General features: G+C 57.5%; 2 protein-coding genes across 2 annotated transcripts in view; one reads left to right on the plus strand and one right to left on the minus strand.

Moving 5' to 3' along the window:
* Nucleotides 1-3,913, plus strand: part of GOT1 (glutamic-oxaloacetic transaminase 1) — a 22,952-nt gene extending 19,039 nt beyond the window's left edge. The window contains exons 2-9 of the mRNA XM_019471633.1: nucleotides 108-289; nucleotides 874-997; nucleotides 1,250-1,362; nucleotides 1,553-1,657; nucleotides 2,219-2,369; nucleotides 2,506-2,671; nucleotides 2,800-2,942; nucleotides 3,228-3,913. Coding sequence (XP_019327178.1) covers nucleotides 108-289; nucleotides 874-997; nucleotides 1,250-1,362; nucleotides 1,553-1,657; nucleotides 2,219-2,369; nucleotides 2,506-2,671; nucleotides 2,800-2,942; nucleotides 3,228-3,367 — 1,124 coding nt within the window. The 3' untranslated portion in view covers nucleotides 3,368-3,913. The remainder of the gene's footprint in view (nucleotides 1-107; nucleotides 290-873; nucleotides 998-1,249; nucleotides 1,363-1,552; nucleotides 1,658-2,218; nucleotides 2,370-2,505; nucleotides 2,672-2,799; nucleotides 2,943-3,227) is intronic.
* Nucleotides 3,914-6,815: 2,902 nt separating this feature from the next.
* CNNM1 (cyclin and CBS domain divalent metal cation transport mediator 1) overlaps nucleotides 6,816-11,371 on the minus strand; it is a gene marked incomplete at its 5' end in the record, with an annotated part of 20,301 nt that continues 15,745 nt past the window's right edge. The window contains 5 exons of the mRNA XM_019471634.1: nucleotides 6,816-6,895; nucleotides 7,385-7,498; nucleotides 7,839-8,016; nucleotides 8,231-8,394; nucleotides 9,426-9,488. Coding sequence (XP_019327179.1) covers nucleotides 6,816-6,895; nucleotides 7,385-7,498; nucleotides 7,839-8,016; nucleotides 8,231-8,394; nucleotides 9,426-9,488 — 599 coding nt within the window. The remainder of the gene's footprint in view (nucleotides 6,896-7,384; nucleotides 7,499-7,838; nucleotides 8,017-8,230; nucleotides 8,395-9,425; nucleotides 9,489-11,371) is intronic.

Genomic DNA, 11,371 nt, shown 5'->3' on the forward strand with positions numbered 1-11,371 from the left:
CCTGCCCGTCGTCCTCGGGTGTCGGCGCCCCGGGCAGGCCCCTCCGGGGCCCGGGAGGCCCAGCGTCCCCCCGGGTGTAGAACGGACGGTTCTCCCTCTCCTCGCAGCCTACCGGACAGACGAGGGGCAGCCATGGGTCCTGCCGGTAGTGAAGAAGGTGGAGCAGATGATCGCCAACGACAACAGCCTGAACCACGAGTACCTGCCCATCCTGGGCCTGCCCGAGTTCCGGGCCAATGCCTCCCGGATCGCCCTGGGTGACAACAGCCCCGCCATCAAGGAGAACCGGGTAGGTGGTGGACAGGGAGCGAGACCGCTCCTCGCTGGGGGAGCCGCTGGGGTCCCCGGGGTGTCTCTCTAGCAGACCAAGCAGAGGAGTGCAAATGTGTGGAGTAATGGCATTTTGGCAGGATTTGGGGATGTTTTCTGACATGGCCTTTACTGGCTGTAGGTTACGTGATGAACCCATGTGCGCAAAGCTGTTTGTGCAAGTAGTTGTAGTTTTTGGGAAAGACCGAACATGGGCTGTGATTGGAATTTGATTTTTCCTTCATCTTTTAACGGTTGCCCCACGGGAAACTGAAGTCAGATAATAGACCACCTTTCCTGAAATAAGCTACTAGCTGAGAATCTGCTCTGTGCCAAAAAAGTAAGAGGAATAACTGGGGTCTGTTTATGACTGTAGAAGGTGTCAGGATGGGCCTGAGTGCTGAAGGAGGTTGAAAACCACTGGAAGGGGATGGTGCCCTGGCTGGGGTGACCCCAGGGAGCATGTCTGGGATCCTGTCTCACTCTCGCAAGCACCTCAGTTCTCTGTGCACCGATAGCGAGGTTCACCTGGGTGGACCCTGCTGGCAACTCTCTCTGTTGCAGATTGGAAGCGTTCAGTCCTTGGGCGGGACAGGCGCTCTGCGTATCGGCGCAGAGTTTCTGAGGCGGTGGTACAATGGAAACAACAACACGGCGACCCCTGTCTACATCTCCGCTCCGTCCTGGGGTGAGTGCTGTCGTGTCAGTGCTGCTGCCTCCTTGCAGGGAGCCCTGTGGGTCAGCGGGTGAGGGAGGCACAGCTGAGCTCCTTGCAGTGCAGGGGCCTGGGTAGCGAGAGAGGGGCCTTCCTTTTGTGGGTTAAGGGAGTGTAAGTGTCTCCATCATGTATTTTGGTGACATTTAGGGAGATACTGGGACTGGAGAAGGTGGCTTGCTGGAGGTGGGGCCTGCTTTTCTGAAAAGTGATTTCTTTCCTCAGAGAACCACAACTCTGTGTTTGTGGATGCTGGCTTTAAAGATATTAGAACCTACCACTACTGGGATGCTGCCAAGAGGGGTCTGGATCTCCAGGGGCTGCTGGATGACATGGAGGTGAGTAAAACTGGCATGGGACGGACTGAGCTTGGTGCTGTCAGCAGCTGGCTGGGCTCTTGTGTGCTGTGCCTGGAAGTGGATCTCTGCGAAAGAGACTGACGGTGCCCAGAGCAGCTCGGGGCCTCTCCCTCTGCTGTGGGTGCCCAGTCTTGTCCGTGTGTGTGACCAAGACCTGCTCTCTCCTCAGAAAGCCCCAGAGTTCTCCATTTTCATCCTCCATGCCTGTGCACACAACCCAACGGGCACAGACCCTACTCCCGACCAGTGGAAGCAGATTGCTGCTGTTATGAAGGTATGGGCTGCTGCTGGGGCTAAAGCAGCGCTGAGGGGACAGATAGCTCTTGAGCCAGCTGGAGATGGGCTGTAGGGAATGGCATGAGATGTGGCAGGAGCTGGAAGAGTCCCGCAGAGCAGTTGTTGAAGGGAGAGGCTGACAGGATGCTGGTTGTCTGTGCTCGGAGGATAGAAGCGTCACAGTTCTGCTTGTGCCTCCAAGTTCTTGTTTTCAAACTCTGTGGCATGGGCTGCAGTGAGGTTTCTCATGCTGGAAAGATTCTCCATGGGTACCTGCTTTTCACAGGTGCTGGATAGTAGGATATAAGGTGGTGCATCTCTTGTGCCTGTGTCCTCAAATGCAGTTTTCTCCCGCATCTGATCTTTTCTTGACCACTTTAGTCTTCCTATTCCTTTACCCCAGTAGAAAGAAAATATCCCGGTCTGGTGTTGTCAGACCATGTTTCCTTTGTATTCACCCGGAATCTCAGTGGTCATTTTTCCCTCCTGCGGGGACAGCGGGGGGTAAAGTGAAGGTTGTGGGGGAGGGGTTTCCCTCTAACACTGTTCCTCCTTGCAGCGCCGGTTCCTGTTTCCGTTCTTCGACTCGGCGTACCAAGGTTTTGCCTCTGGCAGCCTGGACAAGGATGCCTGGGCTGTGCGATACTTTGTCTCCGAGGGCTTTGAGCTCTTCTGTGCACAGTCGTTTTCCAAGAACTTTGGGCTCTACAGTGAGTGTCTGGCAGTAAGCTGGCCCAGTAGCATCATACCCAGACAGATGGGGCTGGCATGCTGGGGGGGTGGGGAGAGCTCTGCTTTGCCGTGATGTGTGGGACCAATGGCTCATGTCTCTTGGCTTGTCCACAGATGAACGTGTGGGGAACCTGACTGTGGTGGGGAAGGACGCCGACAATGTGCAGCGTGTGCTTTCCCAGATGGAGAAGATTGTGCGCACCACTTGGTCCAACCCTCCCTCCCAGGGAGCGCGCATTGTGGCAACTACGCTTTCTTCCCCACAGCTCTTTGCCGAGTGGTACGTGTTGCCAGGGCCGGCGGGAGAGGGAAAGGGGGAGAAGCTGTCTCCCTGAGTGCCAGGCTTGGCCAGATGGCTCCAAACCAGACAGGTACCTGTCCTCACGCTCTGCTTCCTGCCTGCTGCAGGAAGGACAATGTGAAGACGATGGCAGATCGGGTCTTGCTCATGCGGTCAGAGCTCCGGTCTCGCCTGGAGTCCCTTGGGACCCCGGGCACCTGGAACCACATCACAGAGCAGATCGGCATGTTTAGCTTCACAGGGTTGAACCGTAAGTACCAAGTGGCCTGGTGAAGGGAGGATTGGGTGAGGGCGGTTTCGGTGGGGGTGAACTGGGCTGAAGCAGTCCAGGCAGGAATCTCTCGGGGATCTCACTGGAGTCCTGGTACCACTGCCTCTGTGGCTGGGCAGGGATGAAGCATCAGGCAGCATTTTAGTGGCCAGTGCTGGAAGTTTTCTGCTTGTTGTGAAAGATTCAAGCAGCCCTGACTCGTTCTTTGGGCTTTTCTGAGCGGTGGGGTCACTGCTCTGACCTGATGTCCAATTGTTTCCCCAGCTAAGCAAGTGGAGTACATGATCAAGGAAAAACACATCTACCTGATGGCTAGTGGGCGCATCAACATGTGTGGCCTGACTACCAAGAACCTGGACTATGTGGCCAAGTCCATCCATGAAGCCGTCACAAAAATCCAATGAAGCACATGAACAACCAAACTTAAATGAAGTCACCAAAGCTGTAGTGTGTAGTCTGTCTTTCCCTGCTCATGGCTTGCCTTGTCCCACACCTCCTGGGGTTTAATAAAGATGGGAGCAGTAGCTCAATCAGGGATAATCATCTTTTGACCTTTTTGAAATACCCCTTGCAATAAGGTAAGCCAGTGCCCCCAGGAGGGTGGGGGCAGCATGAGCCGCCTTGGCTCTTGTTTGACTGACAGCAGCCTGGTCTTCAGGCAATTAGAGCTGCATCTTTAGCACATCCAAATCAACTCCATGTAACTGATCAGTTTCATTTAGGCGAAGTCCGGTACCAGTGCAATGCGCTGTGGGATAACAGACCAATCGGTTGGGATCTCGTATGTCTTGTGAACTAATGTCACTCCGTAGTATTTTGGGGAGGGGTGAAGAAGCTGTTGCTGGCTTTCCCCCACCCGGTTCTGAGCCTTATGCGAGCAAACATTCGTAATTGTGATAATTGCTTCTTTGTGTTGCTGACAGAAAATTAAACCTCCGTCTCTGAACACTACCCCTGCCTGTGTGATGTCATGCCTTCAGGCTGTGCTAGCCTCTTCCTAGGCTGAGGTTAAAGCCTCAGCGTCATGGTTTGTCCTTAGTTTGTTTCAAGGCTTTCCCTTTCTCCCTCGTGGTGTGTTGCATCTTTGACAATCACGGTTGTTACTAATGGGGCACAGTCCTATTGGGAGAGTGTAGTTGAGAGCTCCCTGTGACTCTGCATGAAGCTGACCAGTTCCTCCCATGTCCATCTTGTGTTCCTCTTTCTGCGCCCCTGCCCTGTGCTGTCTAGTCTGTCCTGTCTGTATGTGCTTGCTTTCTGGATGGTTGTGTTTTGCCCATCCATTTGGCCATCCTGCCCCGGCCCAGAGCTCCTGGCCTGCCGCTAATGTGTCAAAAAGCAGATCTTTCCTGTTCCTTCTCCTCAGCAGGCCCCTGGTGAACCACCACCTACTCCCCCTGGCTTCAGCAGGGCCTGCCAGCAACAGCCTGTGATTCTGGCACTGGAAAAGAGCTGAGACCGTCTGCTTCCGCTCCCTGCAGTCACTGCAGATCTATTTGTGAGCTGATATTACTACCCTGATAGAGCCGCCTCCTGCCAAGATCTTGGTGAAGAAAGGGGAACAGCCCCTTTCCTTGGGTCAGTGATAGTCACTGCTGCCCTGATGGATTTTGCTTGTGCTGCAGTTCAGTGAAGGTGAAAACGGTGCCTTGTTCCCGTGCTGTGTTTGCAGAGAGACAGTGCATGGGGTCTCTTGCTCTTTTCAGATTAGTGTTCGTGTCACATAAGAGAGTGAGCCAGAGGCAGCCTTTCCTCTGTGCAGGTGGGGAGCTTTTTCTCCTCTTGGTGTCCATCCACAGCTGGGATGATGGGGTAGTGGCTAAAGGATGACTTCTAGGGGTGATCTCAGGAGAAGGAGTTGAAGGAACCAACTCTCGTTATTTCTGACATCTGCCTACACTTCTGTCCTTACACACCTCTAGGTATGGAGCCTTGCCCACCCCACATGTGATCTGTACCAGTGCTTTGCTAGCCTTACCAGCCTTGTTTTTCCTAATGAGTGACCTAAATGTCTCCCTTTCTGTAGTGTAAGCTCATTACCCGTTATCCCATTTACCATGGTAACAGAGAACAGATTATTCCCTTCCTCTTTGCAAAGCTTTTTATGTATTTGAAAACTTCCTCTCTCCCCTTCACATCCTTCAGCAGTTAAGATTAAGTGACCCTGTTTCCTTCAGCCTTTGGGGTAGGTTGTTTTCCAGCCCTTGCTTTCCTCTGGCCTCCTTTCAGTTGCTGTGTGTTTCCTTAGAAGGGCAGTGCCCAGACAGGGATGCAGTTATTCCAGCTGAAGTTCTATCAGCGTTGGTGGACTATGAGGTTTCTGTTGTTATCTGTCAGGCTGTACTCTGGCAAGTGTATCCCGCTATTGTGTTTGCAACAGCATGGTATTAACTCCTGTTCTTCTCCAGTCCTTGTCTGCACTGCTATGGTGTAACCCTCCGCACTGCTGAGTGCTTTCCTGGCAGCAGGAGTGACAGAGAGCCCAGGTTCACAGGGAGAAATTGGGAAGCACTTGCTGACATGGTCCTCTACCTGCTCCCTTCAGTGATACTGAGTCCTGTTGCTCCAGCCACCTCTGGCTGCGGGTATGAGGGCAGCCTAGCGTGGTGGGAGAGGTTAGCACATCTTTCCCTACACCCATTGACACAGACAGGGCATTGCTCAGGGAGAAATCACTTTTAATGTTAATATCCCCGTTGCGTTCAGCCTCTACAAAAACTACTGACTGGTCTGTACCAACCCAAAGGCTCGGTGCGAGCCTCCCTCGCACAGGCAGCCGTGTATGGAGAGGAGGATGGTTCAATGCAGCGTGGAGCGGCCCTCCCCAGGGAGGGGGGGGGGCTGTGCTCGGTGGTGAGCTGGGCTCCCTGCCCTGTGCCTAGCAGGGGTTTGGGAGTGCTGGGCTGTGTCGATGGTCAGCGTGCGCAAGGCACTGTGAGTGTGCATGTCACTAGGCACGGCACAAACGTGTGCTGGGGCCCTGAGCTGCGTGTGGCACCCCCCCAAATAGCATGTTCTCCTTCTGGCGGAGAGCACGTCTGTGCAGCACCCAGCACTGAGGGGGCTCCAGGCCTCGCTGGGGTGGGGATGGTAAATGATGCTAAGGGCAGTTCTGGGTTGGGCCGCCCCTCCCTGCTCTGCCTGCAGGGACGTTGTGCCAGACACTTCACCTTTCCTTTCTCCACCTCTTCCTTGGGACCAGATGCTACCAGGGAGCAGCTGGGCAAGGGCCCTCGGACTCCAGCTAGCAGGTCCAGGCTGCCTGGGTGGTTCAGCCCCGCCACGGGGCCATCCTTTCTTGCCTGGGGATGGGGCTCTGCACAAGTCCTGCAGGGAGGGGCGGCACGAGCGGGCAGGCAGGCGGGCAGGCAGCGAGCGAGTGCAGACCTGCTGCTGTTGAACATGAGCCTCGCGGCAGGAGACCCCCATGCTGCAGACCTGGAAGACACAAGCGCAGCCTGGTGCAGGTGGCCAGAGCTTGCCCTCCCTGACCTGCTGCTGCTCAAACCTGCAGCACCTTTCCTAGCCAGGCTTGAGGATATTGGCGCAGACATACATTTCTAGCTGTGAAAACACAAGTCAGGGTCTCACTCTGTCTCCGACATCCATTCCTGCCCCAAGGATGGTTGGAGTCTGCTGCTGCATCCCTTGACCCTGCTCCAGCCCCCAGCGACATGTGTGCCTGCATGGGCTCCAAACCATGTCGGTTGGCTTTGCTGCTTGAAACTTGATTTTACGCTATTAAAATTGAGCAACCTCCCATTTGCTGGGGAAGGAGCATTGCACCGAGAGGCAGCTTCCTACCTCCAGTCTGCGTGGGCCTCCAGCACTGTGCTCTGGCCACGCTGCTGCTCAGGTGATTAATGGGGCGAGATTGGAGCTCTCCTCTGGCGTCTTCTCACCCTCCGGCGACGGCCGCTGCTTGCGCCCACCTGCAGCAGCAAGAGTGCCTAGGGCTGGCTGCTGGGGGCCAAGGGTGCTCAGGGCAGGGGGTGCATGGGGTCGGGCCAGGACCAGGCAGCTGGCTCTGCCTCAGCTAGCCCTAGGTGCAGTTTTACCTGCTGCTAGGATACTGTCAGGGAACTGCCCCCCCTGCTCCACACCAGCCCCATGCAGGGTGTCCCAGGACAGGGCTGGGGAGCAGCTGACCTGGGCAGTGGGGTGCCAGGACAGAGCTCTCCCCTGGGTGCTCCCTCCCCCCCAGTCAGTCCCTCTCTGAGGGGTCTCAGCAGCCTCCTGCCCAGTGTCTCCTCGGAGCTGCTTGGCGATGAGCTGGCCCTGGCCTCTCTGCCCGGGGACTCTGCCTCCAGGACGGTGCCGCAGCACTCACTGTCTGCAAAAGCCCAGCCTGGCTGCAGTGCCCTGGGGCACTGCAGCTCTTGCTGCCCCTAGGGTCGTGTGTCCCCCCCAGCCAGACTCACTTTGCCGCTTGCTGTTCTCCTCGTTGTCAGCCAGCTCCTCCTGGATGAAGGGGATGCCCTCCATGCGCAGGAACACCGACTCGCTGGGACTGCGCAGCCCCTCGGAGCGGCTGCCTGCGGGGACACAGGGCAGGCATGGCAGCAGGGCAGTCAGGTGCCGTGCCCTGGGGCAGGACACAGGGGGATGCCTGCCGTAGCAGCAGGTCCCAGCGCCAGGGACACCCAGGGAGCACGAGCTTGTGGGGAACGGGGATTTACGTGCCTGCACACTTGCACCTGTGTGCATGTGCAGGTGCAGAACAGCATCCATGGGTGGGTGTGTGCAAATGCCCACATGCCCCGGGCCCTGTGCAACTGCGTCTCAGCAGTGGCATGCCCATCATGCCAGCGGGTCCCCCTAGGGGACACGCAGTGTTGGCCCATGGCAGGGAAGGGATGCTGCTGGGTGACTCACACATGATGCTGTTCCTCTCATTCAGGAGGGTGGTGGCATCTTCCTTGGGTGTCTGTGGGGTTTCCCGTGCGGTCGAGGCCTTGGTTGAATCCCTGTCAAAGGCCTCCATGTCGGGAGACTGGGGCGAGCTGTCCATGCGGCTGGCCACCAGCGCGTTGTGGTACTGCTGCCGGGTGACCTGAGCACACAGACACACACGCCCAGCTCAGTGGGCACCGAGCCCCACCGGGACCTCCTGGGGACTTGGTGGCACCAAACCCCTGGGCAGCAGGAATGCAAGACCTCCCCAGTGCCCGCTGGGCACCTACCAGGCTCCTGGGGCACAGCAGGGCAAGAGGGTGCCTGGGCAGGGGTGGCCAGGGTGGGACAGTCCCTACCAGCCCAGCCAGTACCTTGACAAACTGCACGTCGCAGAGGATGTGCACGGAGTAGTCGGGTGTGTAGATGTTGTTGCTGCTGCTGTGGAGCTGTGTGGTGCTGCCCCCATAGTCATTGTGCTCCCGGTTGGGGGACTCGGAGCGGTTGAGCCCGCTGCACCGCGACGGTGACCTGTTCACTGCAGGAGGGGATGGCAGAGAGGCAAACACTCACTCTCACTTGTGGTGCCACTTGCGTCCCCAGTGCCGGCGCAGGGACAGGGTGGACCGGTCACCTCCAGCGGCTGTGTGCGGTCACCCCCCGCACACTGGGCCTGGCAGGGGCCCTGCGGGGACCTGCGGTGGGGTCCTCCTTGATGCATGCTGGCGGTGGAGGCTCTGCGCCATGCCAGCCCTGCGCAAACCAAAGGGAGGGCAGGCAGGCATCCAATCTGGCACCGGCAGCAGAGATTAGGGCTGCTGCCTGCCGCCTGCCTGTCACACTGACTGACTGACAGCTCTCCTGCTAACGCAGGCCTTCTGCACGGCATTTGGCACAAATTCTCCTGGTTGCAGCTGGCAGCCCACGGGGGTTTACTTAACCTGCCTCAAGGGCATGCTCCTGTGCACCCCAACTCTGATAGAACAGGAGCAGAGGCTGCCACGGCAAGCTGGCCCGTCACTCACTTTGACTGATGGCCTCTGACATGCGGCATGATGGATTTTGGTCAGTGATTTATTAGGGAACAAAGGCAGTTTGTTCCTTGCCCAGGTGACGTCAACATCTTGCTGACTTTGCTCTGCTGCTAAAATGCCCTTCTATTACCCGGATTGCCAGAAAGCAAGGGAAGCAGGGCAGCATGCGTGCAGGGCTGTGGGTAACCGTCATCAGAAGCAGCACATAGCAAGAAAACCCAAGCACTAAGTGCCGGAAATTACAGAAACTGCACACCAAAGAGCCCAAGCCGTCCATGGCTCCCCCTTGCCCCCATCCCATTCTTCCTGGGCTTTGCCTCTTACTGGGGAGGCTGTGGCAGGGACAGGGCTGCTGTCCCCCATCTGCCACCCATGCTCCAACCAGTGAGGGGCTGCCCGGCGCAGGGTGCTGTAGGTGCTTCTCTCCTGGCACTGCTCGGCATGCAGGGTGGAGGGGGCTTGGTGCACCATGCACAGGGAGCTGGAAAGAGCCTGGCACATGTGGAGGTCCCTGCCCAAAGCCATGCCCCATTACCTGGAGAGCCAGCCAGGGAGTCCCCTCTGCTGAAGGCGAAGGTACGGGACACTGAGACAGGCACTGCAGAGAGAGGGAGGGGGAAGGAAGGAGGGGACGGGGGAAGGCGAGGGACAGAGGTGAGGATGGGGGACAGACCAAGAGGAAGAATGAGAAAAAGAATCATGTACCAGCAGCCCCGGGCTGGGCTCCCACCACTGCCTCCAGCATCCCTTCCCACCCCTCTTACACCCTCCTGCTTCTGCTCCGGGGAGGCACTCGCCAGCCCCAGGGACAGGGACACCGGCAGTGACACAGACTTGATGCTGTAAATCAACAGGCTTCTCTGTGACGACGTAAGAAGAGGTGAGGCTGGGGGAGACCAGCTCCTGCCAGGCCTGTCTGCACAGCCACACATCTCACTAGAGCCACTCCCTAGAGTGTAGGCAGACAGCATCTTCCTCCCGCCAGCTGAATGCTGGCACCCTGCTCCAGCCCTTCACCAGCCGCTACCAGGAGAGGGGACTTTGTGGTCAGCTTGTGCCAGTTGGGAGATGGGCTGAAGCTAAACTAAGTCACTGTGCTTGGCATCTGGGATGCTTCTGTGTGTGCAGGCGGGTAGCAGAAGGAATGTGCTGTGCAACAGCCCTGCCTCCACACAGCCCCACAGCTGCAGGCAGGGGCTGGCAGGAGCCCCTCAGCATGATGCAAAGCAAAGCATTCGTGCTGGGCTGCCGGCAGCTCCCCGGAAGGCCCTGGGTCTCAACAGACTTGGGGCAACGCCGAGAAGAGCCACCCACCAGGAGCTGCTTTGTGTGGGAACCACAAGAAGCCAGGACCCCACGTCCGGGGCTGCCTGACCCATTGCCACAGACAGGGCAAATCACAGGCCATTCACTTTCTATGTTTTATTGCCATGGGTTACAGCAGCAGCGGCAATTTCAAGGGCAGGTGTTTCCCCTCCCTATGACTCACTGCCTGTGGGGAGTTGCCCTGCTGCCCACCACGGCATCATCTCTGGGCCATGCCACAGGGGTGTAGGGCTCCATGAGGGAGCATGGAGAGACCAACACACAGCGTGAGCGATGCACTCATTAACACCTCCCAATGCCTCATCTTTGCTCTCACTGCTGGCAGCGCCCACCTCGAAAGCAGCAAGAGACGCGAGCCTGCTGGCTGCCAGCCCTCTCCTCCAGCCACAGCCACGCTTCCCCAGCTGCCGGCCCTCCTGCCCAGGGCGCGCTGCCCTCCCTCCAGCCACTGTGCCTGCAGCGTGGCTGCAACGCTTTAGCAACCATCTGCTGCCTATGTGATTAATGTTTTAAAATTGCTTCAAAGGTAAAACGCCCAGGAAATTTGCCCTGCAGCCCCTTCCTTCTGATGTCCCTGCTCCTCCCCCAGTAACTCCTGTTCCTTGTCCTGCCCTGGATCGAAACCTTCTGCAAACAAAAGTCCAAGCAAAGGCACCAGCACGAAGTGTTGGCGAGAACAACCTTGTCCAGCCAGGAGCAAAGGACGGGTTGATAACCACTAGCACTCGCTCCCTGCTCTCACCGCCTGACCCTCCCACAGCAGGGCTAGCCATGCCAGCTCTCACTGCACCCCTGCCCCGGCCGCCAATGCCAAAGATTGCCTGGCGATAAAGAAGTTGCATAACAATGGTTAATTAATAACAAATTGTTAAATGCTCAAGGGTTAACGTCTGAATTCTCCACTGTGACACACTACTCACACTCATTTCTGCTGGGCTTTGCTTCAAGGAGGAAGGAGGACGCCAGCCTGACAAGGGGAATACCCTGCGACCTCTGCCTCCCACCCTGCCTCCTTGCTGGCCAGGGGTGTGACACCGCACACGTCCCGCAGCAGGCAGGGGTGGCTGGATGGAAGAAAACATCTCGTGACGCAGCATCACACGCGAGCACGGGGAGAAAAGGACCCCTGAGCGGGCTCCTGCCGTGTACCGTGCC

This window comes from Aptenodytes forsteri, unplaced genomic scaffold (assembly GCF_000699145.1).
Source record: "Aptenodytes forsteri isolate BGI_AS27 unplaced genomic scaffold, ASM69914v1 Scaffold15, whole genome shotgun sequence".
NCBI lineage: Eukaryota > Metazoa > Chordata > Aves > Sphenisciformes > Spheniscidae > Aptenodytes > Aptenodytes forsteri.